We start from the raw sequence: 15,423 nt of genomic DNA on the forward strand, positions 1-15,423 counted from the left end.
TCTGCCACAGTGTAGCTGGTGTAATGAGGGATAATGAAGGGCACTACTGCTGTAAAGAAGACCCCTCATTACGCTGGCTTTACTTTTTAACACTGAACCAAACAAATGCTGCCCCAGTGTGAGATTTTAGATAGCATGCCGCCGTTCCGGAATCAGAGGCATGACATGTAACAGCAATGGTGTCTAGTGTGACGTATAACATACGTACAGTGACATTACTTTCTAAACAATAATAGTGAGTGATTTGCACCAACCAGCGACAATGGCGATTTTAAACCAGACTAAAAGCTGTTGAAATTCTCGCTGTAGAACTTTTAATATGTCACTTTATTAAGTTTTGATATTTTTTCCAGGTGAGAAAGTAACCATTTAGATTCCCAGTATGTGTCAGTTTATCCAAATAACACCTATTTGGAAAGTTGCTCTGACATTTTCGGAGATGTTTCAGAGCCACTGACCTGGTGAGACCGGCCATTCATCTCAGCTGCTGGCAGCCCTACTCCTGAGATGATCGGCCAGTCAATGTCCGTCGTCATCCCAGGGAGAAAATGATCTGATGAACTGATCTGTGCAGCTCTTTGATAATTTACCGCTGGCTCTAATGTCTCCATAGCATTTTGATATATGATATAATTCCTTTTGGAAGATAAATGTTGGTCTCACATATGAAATCTAACAATTGTAACTGCCACATTTGTCATGTGGAGTGGCAGGAGCAGATCCAAATGGAGAGACTGAAATGCAGCGTTGAAGAAAACGTTCTTTATTCTCAGAACTGAGCAGGCAAAACAGAAGCTGGCTGAGCGGAGAGGAGCAAATTCGATGGAACAAAACAGAACAATGAAAACTCAACTGAAAACCAGACCTTAAATACAAACTAAACTAATCAGACAACGAGGAACAGGTGACAAGACACAGAGGCAGGCTGAGAGCTGAAAGGCTGGGAAGACACTGGGAGCAGGGCAAGGCTGATGAGACGGATATGGGGCAGGTGTGAATGTGACAGCAGACTGGGGAAGAACACTGAGTCAAGGGCAGGGCTAACGAGGACGAATGCAGGGCGGGTGTAAGGAGGAGTACATGAACACAAGGGAAACACAGAGTAACAGAAAACCAAAACCCAGAAAACACAATACTTTAAATCACAACCCAGCATAAAACTGCCCCAGAATTATATAAACTGAAGCACACAACACTACAAGCTAACTAATAATGCAGTCCTCAGGTAGTTTAGTCAGGTAGTTGTGTTGAATCTGAGCTGCTGCTGTCAGCAAGTATGCTGCTGTTCCAATTGCAGAATGATTGTACTGCAGCCTCCCATCCTTGGAAGTTTTTCCTCCCGAGTCAAACTCGCCATGTCCAAACTTGGCGTATTTGGTTTTGAGAAAGACCCTGTGTCAAATTGGCTTCAATCCTGACGCACTTCCTCTAGAGTTTCATACTCGGTTCAGCAATATACTAGGTTTTGACCTAGTTTAAGATGAGATTGACAAAGTACAAAATATGTATAAAATTGTTCAGAGGATTGCATTTTTGCTATGACAGCAGGAAAAGCAGTTGAAGGGATTCAAGTTTATGCCCTTAAATAGTTATTTATCCATGTGAATTTTGGATGGAGCTGAAGAGCTACGTAGTATCTAAAATATTTCAAATTTAACGCTTGTTGTTTGAATCTGTTCTCAGAACTGAGTAAAACCAAATGAGAGAATACAAACAATTTAAACCTAATAACCTTGAATCATTTGATGTTTTCAGAAGAAACACAGTCCGTGGTACTAAATGAACAGAATAGGCAATCAAAGAAACTGGAAAATCCAATCATACATTCATGTGTATATAATATCACATTTGCACGCAGGCTCTTTGTCTGCAAACACTAAAATGTGCCTTTGCACATTCTAGTGTCTGCAGACTACTGAAAAATGCATGAGGTTTGTGGCTTTGTAAGTGATCATTTAAATTGTGGCTTGGGGCCCAACTCTTTTTGGGACAAGAAAGGCTTGATATTTTACAGCTATCAAGGAAATACAAACTAATAAGTTTTGCAAGTGGGCTTTTGGCAGTAAGAAGATGGTGACCATCATACAACTACATGTAGAATGAGTAAGTACACAGGCCATAAAAACATGTTTTTCTCTTTCTTCTGAACAAAACCACAAGCACTTGCTGTTAAGGGAAATCAGTTTTTGTAGGTTCTCCATGTGAATAAAAGCAAATTAAGGATTATGAATTATGACGACCTTATAAAATGTCCTCTCTTTTTTTAAACTGTTGTATTTATTCTGTTTTGAATACATCGAAATACATAAAAATAAAACAAAATAAACAAAATAAAATATACAACAACTAAGCTAACTAACTAACTATAGAAAGAAAAGAAAGAATGTTAACTATTGATGACGTGTAGTTTGCCCAAACTTACTTAAAGGAATATTCCTGTAAACACAACATTCAAAGTTGGTCCCTCCTCTCCGGCTCAAATACACCAAAATGAGCGGAGAGCGCGCCCGCGCGAGAGAGCAGCGTTGGTCGAGCGAGCCAGAGAATGAATAAAGAGAGGGAACAAAGCAGTGAATCAGATAAATAAAACGTGTATTTTCTGATTACGTCACGGTGGTTATGTTCTACAAATACACCCACTCCTCCACACAGCCCTGCGGGAGCGAATGCAGAGCTTCATCCTGTCCACTGTGGCCTCTCTGCTCTGCGTGTGTGTAGCTCAGCCCCGCCCTCGGTCAAACAGACACACAGACCTGCAGCTCTTTACACATCCATGACACAGAGACAGAGAGCAGAACCCAGCAGAGGGGAGAGACGGAGACAGCGATGTAACCTGGTTGCTACTCTACATGTCCCGACCTCACATCCTGCATAGTATACCTTTAAGTCACTGATTTATACTTTTTTAAAATGTTGATCTGGGGACCATTTATGGACTTCCTGAAAAAGCCTGGATGGATTTTTCAATACAAGACTTTAAAAAAATGTCATATCTGATTTGATATTGTATAGTATAGAACAAAAAAAAACCTAATTAAACTGAGATTTAAAAAAAAGTCCTAAAAGATTCAAAGAAATAAATGTGATATGGAATCTATATGATAGATTCTGGATTTTTTAATAATAGGTAAGGAAGATATGTCATTGCAAGAATTTTAATAAAGCAATTGATTTTTTTTTTTTTTGGCTGAAAAACCATGTCAGGCACAAATTATTATTCAAAGTAGAACATTTTAATATGCGTTAGCACATCTGGAGGGAATCTTTAACCCGAGGTCCAAGCTTTTTCTGGAGTTTTCAACAACATTTCACAATCTACCTTAGCAGATAGTGTTTGCTCAGTTGGAGTTAAGTCAGTTGACATTGTGAATAAATGTAAGGAAGACAATGAGATACAGTTGAAAGCTCTGGAAAAAGATAACAAGTGATTATGATATTATTTTTTTTGTCAAACTACTGTTTCCATGGTCAAGAAAGAGTTTTGTTTGTGAACACTGCTTAGACATACAGACATATATTTACAATGAGCAGTTGCAGAACACAAAAAAAGCATTTTGTTCATCTTTAAACTCTTTAGAAAAACGTTTCAACAGAATTTTGTTTACTGATCATCATTAAATGGAGATCTCAGTGTATTCAATATTTTTATTTCAAACAACAGAACTGTGTCATGTAGTAAATCTGCCAAAATGGGCTTAATTATCAGTGAGACTGCTGCTTGACAGTACAGCTCACTTGTACTGTTCACATAAATGGCACTGGAGGGTGAAGGCAGGGAGAGTGAGCCCTCTGGTGGACATAAACCATCATTACTTGCTCAGAAGACCGGCTGTGTCCTCAGCTTCCCTTGTCTTTCACATGGCCGGTACTGTATCATGTTTCATCCTCCTCACTTACCTCATTTGCATCTCTTCCTCACATTTTAGCTCCTCCCAACAGAAACAAAAGTGATGTCAGGACAAATGTGAAATCCTCTGAAGACAGTTTCTCAGAACGCACAATTGGATTAATGATTCAGTCACACGACAAAACAGGAATAATGCCCTTTACACCTGTCCTCAGCGACTAATCATCTGCTAATTTTCTCATTTGGCTTGATAGTGAAAAATGGTGATATCATCAAATCGTTTCTTTGTGTGACCAAAACTGAATCCACAGTATGGCAGTAATCCATTACTTTAAATATTGCAGTGACACTGTTTCCATAGCAGCCCACTCCTTTTGACAATCCCATTAGATCAGCTGCAGCAACCAATCACTAAACAGATTCCTGCTGAAGGGTTGCTGCCATTTGATAAAAGCCAAGTCTCCTCGCTCCTTTCTCCTCCGAGACATATTTAAGGGATTGGAACATCCTCAGTTGATTTGGAGGTCACGGGTTTGAGCACACAAAAGATGATCAACTAAATAGAGAGCACGATTTCTTTCCTCTCCTATCTCCCTCTCACCGTCTCCTGTGAGTCCACTGACTATGGATGGAAACTAGCCACTGGCACATTTAGATCACAGTGTTTGCACTGTCCAAGCTGTCTTAGTACTGTAAGAAATTAATGAAGCAGCAAAATTCTGTCTGAGGAAACACTTCATTTATCTGACAAATGGAAGTCATTTTCTACAATGTTCTTATTTATAGTCACAGGACACAACAAACAGGATGCATCCTGGTAGTCATTAGCAACCAAAAAATGACATTTAAGATATGACAAGGATGCTAAACATCACTGTAGTTAAACATGTTGATCACACAATAATAAGGGTACAAATCATATACTTAAATAATGCTTAACTACACTTAGTAGATCATCAATTAATGGATGTTAATTCACAGTTACTTCATATATTAATTGATGTTCCACCAAATTAGAAAGAATGTAACAACAGTCATTACAGGTGTAAAATCAAAGCCTGATAATGTGCAATACATCCAGCTAGTGCTGTTGTTGTTGTGATAGTAAAATGACTTTAAGTCCCCCTATTTAGCATTTATAAGCAATATCCAAACACTTAATGATGTATAACATGCTATAATGTAGTTATGTAGTGTGTATTAATGCAGAACATTTGTCAGTAATTATAACTACTCCTATGAAGACATATTTTATATTATTACAACTGTGTTTTACTACATTGTCATTCATTATCTGTTTACACTCCAGCCTCCACTTATCAATATCCATAGAAGTTAGTTGTTGACAAATACATTAATATACAATCATATCTGCTTACAACTACATTACAGTGTGTTGTAAACAATTTATTAACCGTTTATATAATGTTTATAAATGGTAAATAGAGGGTTCAAGCGTCTGAGGTATATAACCTCTGTATTCTGTGAGAATAGATTCCGATCTGGTTCACAGACTTGGTTCTGAAATGCTCTATAAAACTGGAATACAGCTAATTTGGTGATATATCAATTAGTGTATGAAGTCATTGTGAATTAATATTTATTAATTGACGATCTATTAAAGGGCGAGTTCACAATTTTTCAAGTCTGTCTTAAAACAGTCAGGTGCCCAGATGAACATTGAAATAGGCTTTTGTTGCTGTAATCATTCCTCCTGCTCATACTGACCATTAGAAGTTCCCTTCATAATACATGTTCACAGTCCTCCTTCTGTGCAAAAATGTATTTAAAAGTTTATTTGAAGGTAATATGAAGCTTCAGTCATCCAAAAGGGTCAAATCAAGTAGATATCTTTCAACATTAGTCTTTTTAGTGTCAAAGTCCCTCTTTTTGTTACTATACTTCCACCGCAGCTCAACAGGGAAACACTGTCTGAGGAAACACAAAGAGGGAATTTGATGCTAAAAAGACTGTAAATGTGTCAGATATCCACTTGATATGACTAACTCAGACTGCTGAAGCCTCATATAAGCTTCACATCAACTTTTAAATGCATTTTTTGCACAAAATGAACTGTGGATTTTGTCCCAACTGTCACACACTTACTGTACCTTCTTCAACTACTAGTTTTACTACTGAATTTCCCTCAATGGACCAATGTACCATGTCATCTGATCTTTGTCATCGACTTCATGATGAAATAAGCCACTCAACACAGTTTTAATGATTGCACACATATATTTATGAAAAAGCATTTAACAGTAGACAAAGGGTGGTTATTTGTTTAACATATATATCATGATATAGACATTATAACTGCTTGGCTAAATAAAAGTGGATTACATGAAACTGAATAGTTGTGAATTTCTTTTTTTCTCTTTCCTTTTTTTTCTTTAACAAAGCACAGAATTATGGTAAATGTCAAGGCACATGTTAGCTTAAAACATCAACACCGCTGTGAATAAAACATTTGGCTCCAGGTTTTTTTTTTTTTTAATAGTGGACATGTCTGTATCAAAGTCCAACATCACAGGCAATTTATAGGCTGTCCTTAGCCTCCACAGTCTGTTTCACGCTGAGAGATCCTCTACAGGAGAGAGAGTGAGGTTTCCATCGCTGCTGTTTCAATACAACAAAGACCAATGACCGACTAGGACGCAGCCAAGGATCTGTGCCCTAAAACCTTTAAGTTTTTCTCTTTATGATTCCATTTAAGATGGTAAGAAACATTTACTAAATGATTTTTCCAGATACACACACAATTGATTCCCAGGGAAAGGTAAAATACTGAATGATTTCCCACAGTGCAGCAGGAATACGGTAAAGCTGCCATGTTAATGCTGTTCTTGCTTGCTTAATCCAGAACCTTTATGTTATCCTTGTAGTGTGGATATTATATAAAAAAAAAAAACATCTGGTGAAAATCAAGATGAAAAGGAGCTAAAATACTCTGAAGAGGACAAACAGGAAACAGATACAGCAAAGTTAATATGATCTGAACATAGTTCAAATCTTCACGTTCTTGATTCAAACACTCTACTACGTACATTTTCATTCTGCTTGTCGATGAAAGAAACCTCACAATCTCCTTATAGAAATAAGTCACGACTGAAGTGTTTTCCCTTGTTTCCATTGTTGAGGACGTTTGTGCAACGGAGAATGGACTTAAAGGAATTCCTGCGTTGAAATGCACTAAAGAATAAAACCTTATTAATTTAAGGACATTTCCTATAGACATGGCTTCCCTTAAATTAGTGCAGCAAAAAAGTATTGAGAAAAATTGTCTTAAGATGCTTTATATGAGAAGGCACGGATATATTTATATGGAGCTGCCTATTCAGCAAGAAGGCACAAAAAAATGTACTGGGTTATACTGTATATGGCTCAGTATGGGTGTATCATATCATTTAACTTTGGGTTATGGCAATAAGCAATATATATATTTAAGGTGTTCCGATGTAGGATCATAAAATATTGAAGGATGGAACAGAAATCTATTTGGATGACAGCTGCTGCAGATTCACCTGTGACTGTGACTGAAGGTCTGTTAGAAGCAGGTGTTTCTCTGCGGAGGCTGGTTTTCATCTGCTGCATCCCAATTTAAGCCCTGCTCCTTTAAAGGTTGCATTTCAACTATAGTACATCATATCAGGGTCGAAGTGTCCATCACTCATAGTCAATTCTTACTGTCATCCAAAGGAAGCAAGAAATGGGACACAGCTATCGTCAGTTGGTACTTTTGAAAGAGAATTAGCATCTCTAAAACCACATCAGTGTTTGTTTGTTTTTTGACATTGAACAATGGGAGATCATGCAGGCTTCTTCTATAACTCAAGCAATACTCTAGTTATTGGAACTTCTTCAATGCAATCACTGAGTGTTTTGTTGAGATGAGTGCATGATCTCAGTTGTGAAATATGTCTAATTTTGATAATGCACACACAGCGAGGTGCAGACCAGTGTGAGTTTCAATGCACATCTGTCAAAATTAAACAGGTTGCAGGTCTTTGGGTGGTGCTACCTTAATGAGGGCAAAACTATTTAGGGAAATGGGGCATGGTATGTTGAAGAAGAGTTATATGATTTTTGATGGGCTGAAATAGCCCACAAGCACAGGATTTTATTAGCAGCAGTGCATTCAAACAACCTCAATTGCAGCAATGCTTATTTTCTGTATTAGGAAATACTTAACTGAAATTGAAATTATGTGGCTATTTAATCCCTGATAGCAGCAGGCTGAGTAAATCAGACCCTCAGATGGGTAGTTTGGTGACAACCAAACCATTTTCCCTGATTGTGATTTCCTCTGTTTAAAGACTACTTTTTTTATTTCTTACATTTTAACTATCGGGGCTCTTTTTGGTGTAGTTGCACTGCGCAGAACGCAGCTCTGCAATGGTGAACTGACATTTTCCAGGGCTTCACTGAGGATATTTCCAGTTTGGTTAGGGTGTGGTGATGCCAATCCAGTAGCAAACTGCAACATTGGTGCCAAGAATGAGTGCATTTCACACGATTCGCTGCCCGCCTGCTCAGAGCAGGTTGAAAGCTCAGTGCACTTAAAAAAACAGTTTTGGTCCGATTATGGCATTATTTAAAGATTCATGATTATGATTCATGATTCATTTCCAGCATCTGTCATTCACAACAGCTGGCATCCTATACTGACAGCTTTTCCTTTACTCTGATGACTCTCTTTACAGCCATCTGAAGGTGGCCGCTATCGGTTTATATGCAGTCTCTAATTGGAAAGACTGTTGCAAAAAAAAGCACAGAGATCTCCGTACTCAAATTAGTCGGCCATGATGAATTGCTCTGGACAGTTTCTAATGCAAAAAATGTGCATGATATGGACACAATGAGAACAATTCACACAGTCCCATGTAAAATTGTGGATCAATTAAGAATTCTCTCTCCGCTAATAACTCCCTCAGGACCATCTGTTCAAAGCAATCCTCTCCTGGTGTGTCCCTTCAAAACATCGGGGTAAACTGGGGCAAAGGCAACGCCTGTCAGACTGCAGTGCTATTGGACTAACATTGCCACACCCTCTACTGCGCCTCTTCTCCCACTGTGGAGCACAGCTAGTTACCAAGATACCAGTCTGGCGCAGTTGATGAAATAACCTCACTACACTGCAGGAAAATATCAGTTTGTCGGTGCAACACTGCATTTCACGCCCTGCAACTGAAGGCATTCTCTATAAAAGCACCTCTATACTGCACACAGACAAACACATGTATCACACGCTAATGCATTCTGTACATATGAGATTTTTGTCAGCCAAAGCAGACCTTCTGGTGAAACAAACAACAGCAAATTACACATTATATTTATACACTTAATTTAACCGCATTTAAGGGTTTCATTTAAAATATACAGAATATTTTATCTGTAATAATATCAACTTGAAGGTACAGCTGTGTCTTTAGGTAGCTATCACTTTCAGTGATTCTTTACACTGATGTATTTTTAGGTGAAGACAACTTCTTTTAGAAAAAGTCTCCACTTGGTCAGTATAAAAGTTGAGAATGATTATGTTAGAAAATTGTCACGTTCAGTTTTCTGCTATTTCTATGTATTTAAGTTTGAGCAACAAATGAATGTCCCTCGCTGAATACAGGGAAGTGACAATGTCTGGTTTCCCTTATAAAAACATATTTCTTTGGCTATTTGGATTCACTTGACCAATCCTCCTAGCTGGCTCAAGCTCTATCCTGGTAAACGCACTTGTGGCTTTTATACTTCATTATTATTATAGTGTATCTTCACTAAAAACTGACAAGCTACAGCTTTTAAACATTACAGATTGGACAAAGTATATATGTGACACACTGATACAAAACATATGACAATAACATAAAGTTAAGCATGAGAGTCCGTGGATAAGCACTGATACAGGCAAATTATACTGTGTTTTGTCCTTCTCCTGGATTTGTTGCAACAACAACACAGCTTGGCTCTACTCTGACAGGTACATGGCTACATCACGAGCAGGAGTGGCAAAAATTCCATTGTGTTCAGCTGAGACTCTTTCATCCTGCTGAATAGAGAGGGAGAGGAAATCAAGCTTAAGCACAGAGTTAATTTTGAGAACAAGCACACCTTTTGGAAAATGGAAAAAAAAGAAAATGTAAAATAGCTGTTTAATAGTGAAAAAGCAATATTGGGAATACATCAGGATATACAGTATATGATATATAAACAATTGAGTTGGGTGAGTAAGGGGTGAGTGATCTGTTGATTTCAGCATTTACATTTAAGCTTTTATATTTCAGGCTTTCCAATCAACTCTCCGTATTAAATCTAATTTCTGTTTTTGTTTTTTCAATGTTTTTATTGCATTTAATTACAAACTGATTGTCCTTAACAACAGAGAAAATACAATCATTATTTATCAGTCATTTTTTCTTTTCTGTTGAAATGATCTGGCCCACAGCGGGAAATGTTTACCTGTGTCTGTCTACGGCATTCCAGGTAGTGCTGAATGTTGAGTGCGTGCTCCAAGGAGGACATGTTGGGCGGAATGGTCAGAGGACTGATGTTGGCGTTCTCCTGGTTGATGGCTGATGTGCCCACCACAGGCTCACTGTGGCTCCACTGGAAGTAGCAGGAACCTTGAGGGGGACTCTGATCCAGAGACGCATCAACCCCCCTCTGGCAAGAGGACCTGGAGAGAGCGACTGTGTCACCCCCTGCTGGACTGGAAGAAAAATGCTGGCTGAACATGCAGCTGCTTTGAGAAGCTGCCTGTCCACATGTCAGCTCTCCCTGTTGAGTGTGGTTCAGTCTGTTGACACTCCTTGGCCAAAGGCCAGCACGTGGGAATGTTTGGCTTTCTGATATTTGGCTGTGGCATGTTGGCATTGGCTGATGTCCATTCTGCATGATGCCAGGATGATGCAGCTTCTGCTGCTGGCTCTGAGGCCACTGCTGAACCTGGTGGTTGTGCGCTGCAAAAGGTGTGCTTCCTTGTAGACAAGTTGTGGAAAAGGGTACGGGAATATTAGGTGTGTTAGAGGAATTAAAGTCATTGCAAGGAATCAGGGGTGGCAAAATGTCCATTGCAGTGGGTGCTACATGGTTTGGTTGTTGAACAGAGCTCTGCAGAAGCTGTCCATTTGCTGCTGTTGCAGGAGCTTGCATATTGTTTTGAGGACATAGAAGACGTTGGCTAGACTGCGTCTGGCCAGGAATACCTGGTTGGAAGCCCATATTGCTCATGGATGCCTGCCCACAGGATTGAAAAGGGGCATCAGTTGAGGCACCAGGGACAGTGAGCTCAGGGAGCTCTATCGATGGGCTGAAAATGTCCTGGAGCTGCAGCTGCTGAAGAGGGGGCAGGCTTGTGTCAGCTTGAGCAATCACGGGACCTTGGTGGGAGAGTTTCTGGGTGCTGCTGAATATCTGAGCAGACCCTGCTGAACTTTTCCCTGTATTCACGTGCTCATTCACTGTATCCTGCTGGTGAGCGTAAAGACCATTCATTGGAGAGTAGGTACGATCAGGGCTTGGTGTCTGAAACAACTGTTGCTCACAGAGTCCAGTGGTTGAGAGCCGGGCAGCCTGAGTGAAGGGATCTTGCTGATTATTGTTGACTCCTGTGAGGCAGCTGGAAGGGTTGGCATTTAGGCAATCGTCTGCCTTCTCCTTGAACAAAACAGAATCAATGTAGTCAAATATGTCATTGGTGAGGATGCTGTCCAGCTCAGACCTGACATTGTTCTGCTGATCACCCTCCTGACTTAATCTCTTGATAGTATTTTCCAACTCCATCAGCTCTGCATCGCTGACCTCCAGATTTTGCAACGCGGCACAAAAGTTGCCATTTTGAGCCATTTCTTCCAGGCTGTCAATCACAGTCATCACCGACTGTTTGGCCTCCTCTTTCACTACAACTGGGTCCTCTGTCATGGCTGCAGCCCCATTTTCCTGCCATGTGTCACTGGGAACGCTGATCAGGGCCCGGCTGTCCATGAACACCTGATCCACAGGTAAGGGGGTCTCCACTACCTGGGTGTAGGCTGAGTCATCCTGTCTAAGGAAGCAGTCCAGCAACGAGCCGGGGGCCACATCTGTGTCCATGTCATTGTTGCCAAACAATTTATTGAACTGAAACTGTTTGATGTCCACCGTGGGACCTGTGTTGTAAAGGATGGCCTCTCCTGTAGTGAAGCTGAAGGGGAGCTGCAGCCTCCTCTGGCGTAGATACTCCTCACCCTCAGCGTTGCTGAAACAGACCAAACAGAGCTCACATTTCATTACTGACACCAACATCAGAGTCTTAATGAGCTTGGTAAGAAAAACTATCTGGGAGATGCCTTTGGCAGCTGGTACTTTACACTTAGATTCACTAAAAACAAAAACAAGTACAACAGCAAAGCTACCTTTGTTCAGTAAATTTGAAGCCTGTAAAGTTCTTAATTCATATATTATTATATATATATATCTGTTTGTGGTGAAACATTTACCATGGTTGGAGATGCTCTCCATGCTATTAGTTGCGTCTTTCCTGTCCTGGTTAACAGTGTGCCATTTCCATCTAATTTCATAATTCCAGTAACTAAAAGAACCACTGATAGTCAAGTTATTAAGGGAATAAACACTTACGCTAAAGCTCTCTGATATGCAATGATGAATTCGGGTCTTCCTCCTTTGTAGACCAGCTTGGCGTTGGCCTTCACCCATACCCAGCCTCCTGACTTACTCAGGAGCCTGAAAACAGTCAGGCCGCTCTCTCCTGTTTTAATCACTGATAAAAAGACAAAAAAAACAACACACAATTACAGGTTAACAGTGTAGTAGTAGATGAATTCTTAAAGGAAACCCTAACATGTAATTTTTTTGGCCTGTTATGGTTTACTCACCATACATTGTGATACAATAAGGTTAGTGCAAGTTTTTCTTGAAAGAAAAGGACATCTGCAATTCAATCTAATACCAAACGTTATTAGTATCTATTGTGAAAATGGAGGCTAAATTGCCAACATACTGCGGATGTGGTTGTCAGCGCAGTACATCATATCAGCTGCGTGGATAAACTGGTAGCCGGACCCTTTCATGCACAGTTCAATCTCTGAATAGCCCAGAACAAGCTTCCCCCTGGAGAAAGACACAAGAAAAAACATAAAGTTTGTGCTCCTGGAATAAATGTCAGCTTACAAGCAACAGTTCACGAAACGGGCCACAGTTAAGTGCATTGTAATAAGACCTGGGGAACATGCCTATTGTTTAAAGATGGTGTTTTGAGAAGGAGCATCTGGAATTAGCCACAATAATAAAATAAAAAGACAAGAGTGGAAGAATTTGTGTCACCTGTTATCAATGCCCATGGGTGTGAAGTCCAGCTTGTGCTTGCTTTGAAAGAGGAGCATTTTAGCCCTGATCTCCACAATGGATGGAGGCTGGACAGGCATCGCGATGGCAAACAGTGCCAGCTGAGGTTGGGTACATGTCCCGTTGTCCCTCAAGACACTTTGGCCATGAAGGTACTTCAGTCGTCCCTGGAACTTCAGAGCCTGGTTCAGGTAAGAAGAATATGTGAGTAATTCAGTGTGAGATTTTCTAAAATGTAACAAGACAAAAATGTTTAATGTGTGTTTGTTTCTTGAATTGGCTACAAATATCTTGTAGGAGCTGCATATGATTTTGTTTCTGATGTGAATTATTCAATTCAAGTGAAGGTCACTTAACCACATTACACCCCGTTTTGGCTCTTTTTTTGACAATTGAACTTAGAATATAGCACTAACCAGAAAGCCAGAGGAGTTGTCCAGAAGGCAGCGAAAGCGACACACAAAGCTCCTCTCCAGGAAGGATGAGTTCTCAGGGGGAAGCTGCTCAGGACTGTACATCACTGTATTAATGGAACTCTGCAAGACTAAAAACACAGGAAGAGATAAAACATCACATGTCAGAGCCATTTACCTGAAACCATGAACACTGATTTACGTTAGGCTTTTGTCTTATTCAAACAGAGACATGCAAACTATCTAATGGTGAAAACCTGAATAAATGTGCCTTATTTTTCATTGACAGTGCTTACCATCTCCCCCTGTGCCAACAGGTGAGGGGTTTAGAGCAAAGTGGAGCTGCTCTCTGAACGTGGCCCGGTCATCAGTATGTATGAGCTCAAACACACTCTGGTGAACCACATCCGACTATCAGGAGAAGAGAGAACACAACTCTTGATCAACCACCCAAGTCATTATCATTTCATGTGAAACTAAGTTTCTGACACTAAAATGATTGTGTGCATTGTCTCTTTAAGAGGAACCAGAAGGGCAGCATCTAACCTGCTGGAAGCCCAGGTAGTCCTTGATTGTGGGAGAGACGTAGAACATCAATCCCTCTGATGTGACCACCATCACAAATCCATTCAGCGCCTGCACAGGGAACAGATGGTCAGACATACAGTTAGAATTAATGGAGGTTTCTTAACTTACACTTCAGTACATATCACTTCAAGCACCTGTCAAGAGCGTGATGGATTATTTTAAGACAATATGTTATTTTTAAATGACTAAATGACTAAAAAGGGTCAAATCTATCAATACATACAGTATATTTTTATTGTATATTGTTCATATTCATATAACTTTTCATAATACTAGCAGTCTGTGATGGTACTAGAGCCTTGTGGAAAAGTGAGTTGTAACAGGGTAAAATGATTTTCATCTGGATTACATTTTAACATGTATCAAATATATACTGTTTGCTGCAGCCAGGACAATGTTTAACAGAGTTTACAGTAAACAGGGTTGTCTGGTGACATGGACAGAGCATGCATCCACTAACAGAAAGTGAAGAGAAAAAGGAAGAGAGAAACACCATATAATCAGCTGATTATTCGGCACATCAGTAAGAATGAAAGAGGACATAAAAGTGACAGGTTTGACCTGCAAAAGGCATTTTTATAATCCAATTTTCAACAGTTTTTAACAGCCAAAACAGATACAGATAAGTTTAGAGTATAAATACAGATCAAGTCCCATTTTGTCCAAATTTAACAGGTTTTAAATAAAAAATGTAAATAGCTGTGTATTTTCAAACTACTTTCCATTTTTCAGTTTGAGGGATGCTTTGCAGAAGACACTGGGTTGTAAATCCTGCTGGTTGTTTTTAATATAAAATACTGACACCAGCTGCTACTTCTCAAAGGCCCTCTCAAAGGTATTACACAATCACCGTCTGTTGTGATCATTATGCAGACCAAACTGTGAAAATGTACCTGACAGGTGAACATTAATAAACAAGGTGCAGGGCACTTGACAAGCACAGGTTTTGTTAAGAATCATAAAGCGTGGCCAGGCTTTGGCAAGAGGCACCAAGACAAGCAGCCTCACCTGTCATAACTTCCTCCTAAAATGGATAGAGCTGGATCAGCTCTACGCAACATGACTGGCGCACAAATAAACAAAGTGTGACTATGCATTTATGCACCTGCTAGCCTCAGGCTGTTCAGTTCACTTATCAATCAGCCTGTGTGACTTTTTTTTCTACACACAACACCAACATTCAATGAAAGTGTTCTAGAGGTATATTTGCATTATTTTGTGCCTGGTTTTAATCTGTGT

At 39.8% G+C, this 15,423-nt stretch overlaps 1 protein-coding gene across 2 annotated transcripts in view; it reads right to left on the reverse strand.

Annotated features, from left to right (window-relative positions):
* Window positions 1-6,065: 6,065 nt before the first annotated feature.
* LOC121907156 (aryl hydrocarbon receptor-like) overlaps window positions 6,066-15,423 on the reverse strand; it is a 37,640-nt gene continuing 28,282 nt past the window's right edge. Inside the window, exons 4-11 of one of the 2 annotated variants that reach the window (XM_042426559.1) lie at window positions 14,143-14,232; window positions 13,893-14,007; window positions 13,600-13,727; window positions 13,163-13,365; window positions 12,840-12,949; window positions 12,458-12,599; window positions 10,301-12,077; window positions 6,066-9,887 (exon numbers count right to left, since the gene is read on the reverse strand). In XM_042426559.1, the coding sequence (XP_042282493.1) occupies window positions 9,810-9,887; window positions 10,301-12,077; window positions 12,458-12,599; window positions 12,840-12,949; window positions 13,163-13,365; window positions 13,600-13,727; window positions 13,893-14,007; window positions 14,143-14,232 (2,643 nt within the window). In that variant the 3' untranslated portion in view covers window positions 6,066-9,809. Of the gene's footprint in view, window positions 9,891-10,300; window positions 12,078-12,457; window positions 12,600-12,839; window positions 12,950-13,162; window positions 13,366-13,599; window positions 13,728-13,892; window positions 14,008-14,142; window positions 14,233-15,423 lie in introns of both variants that reach the window. The other variant, XM_042426558.1, reaches the window with a different exon arrangement.

Source organism: Thunnus maccoyii, chromosome 11, assembly GCF_910596095.1.
Source record: "Thunnus maccoyii chromosome 11, fThuMac1.1, whole genome shotgun sequence".
NCBI lineage: Eukaryota > Metazoa > Chordata > Actinopteri > Scombriformes > Scombridae > Thunnus > Thunnus maccoyii.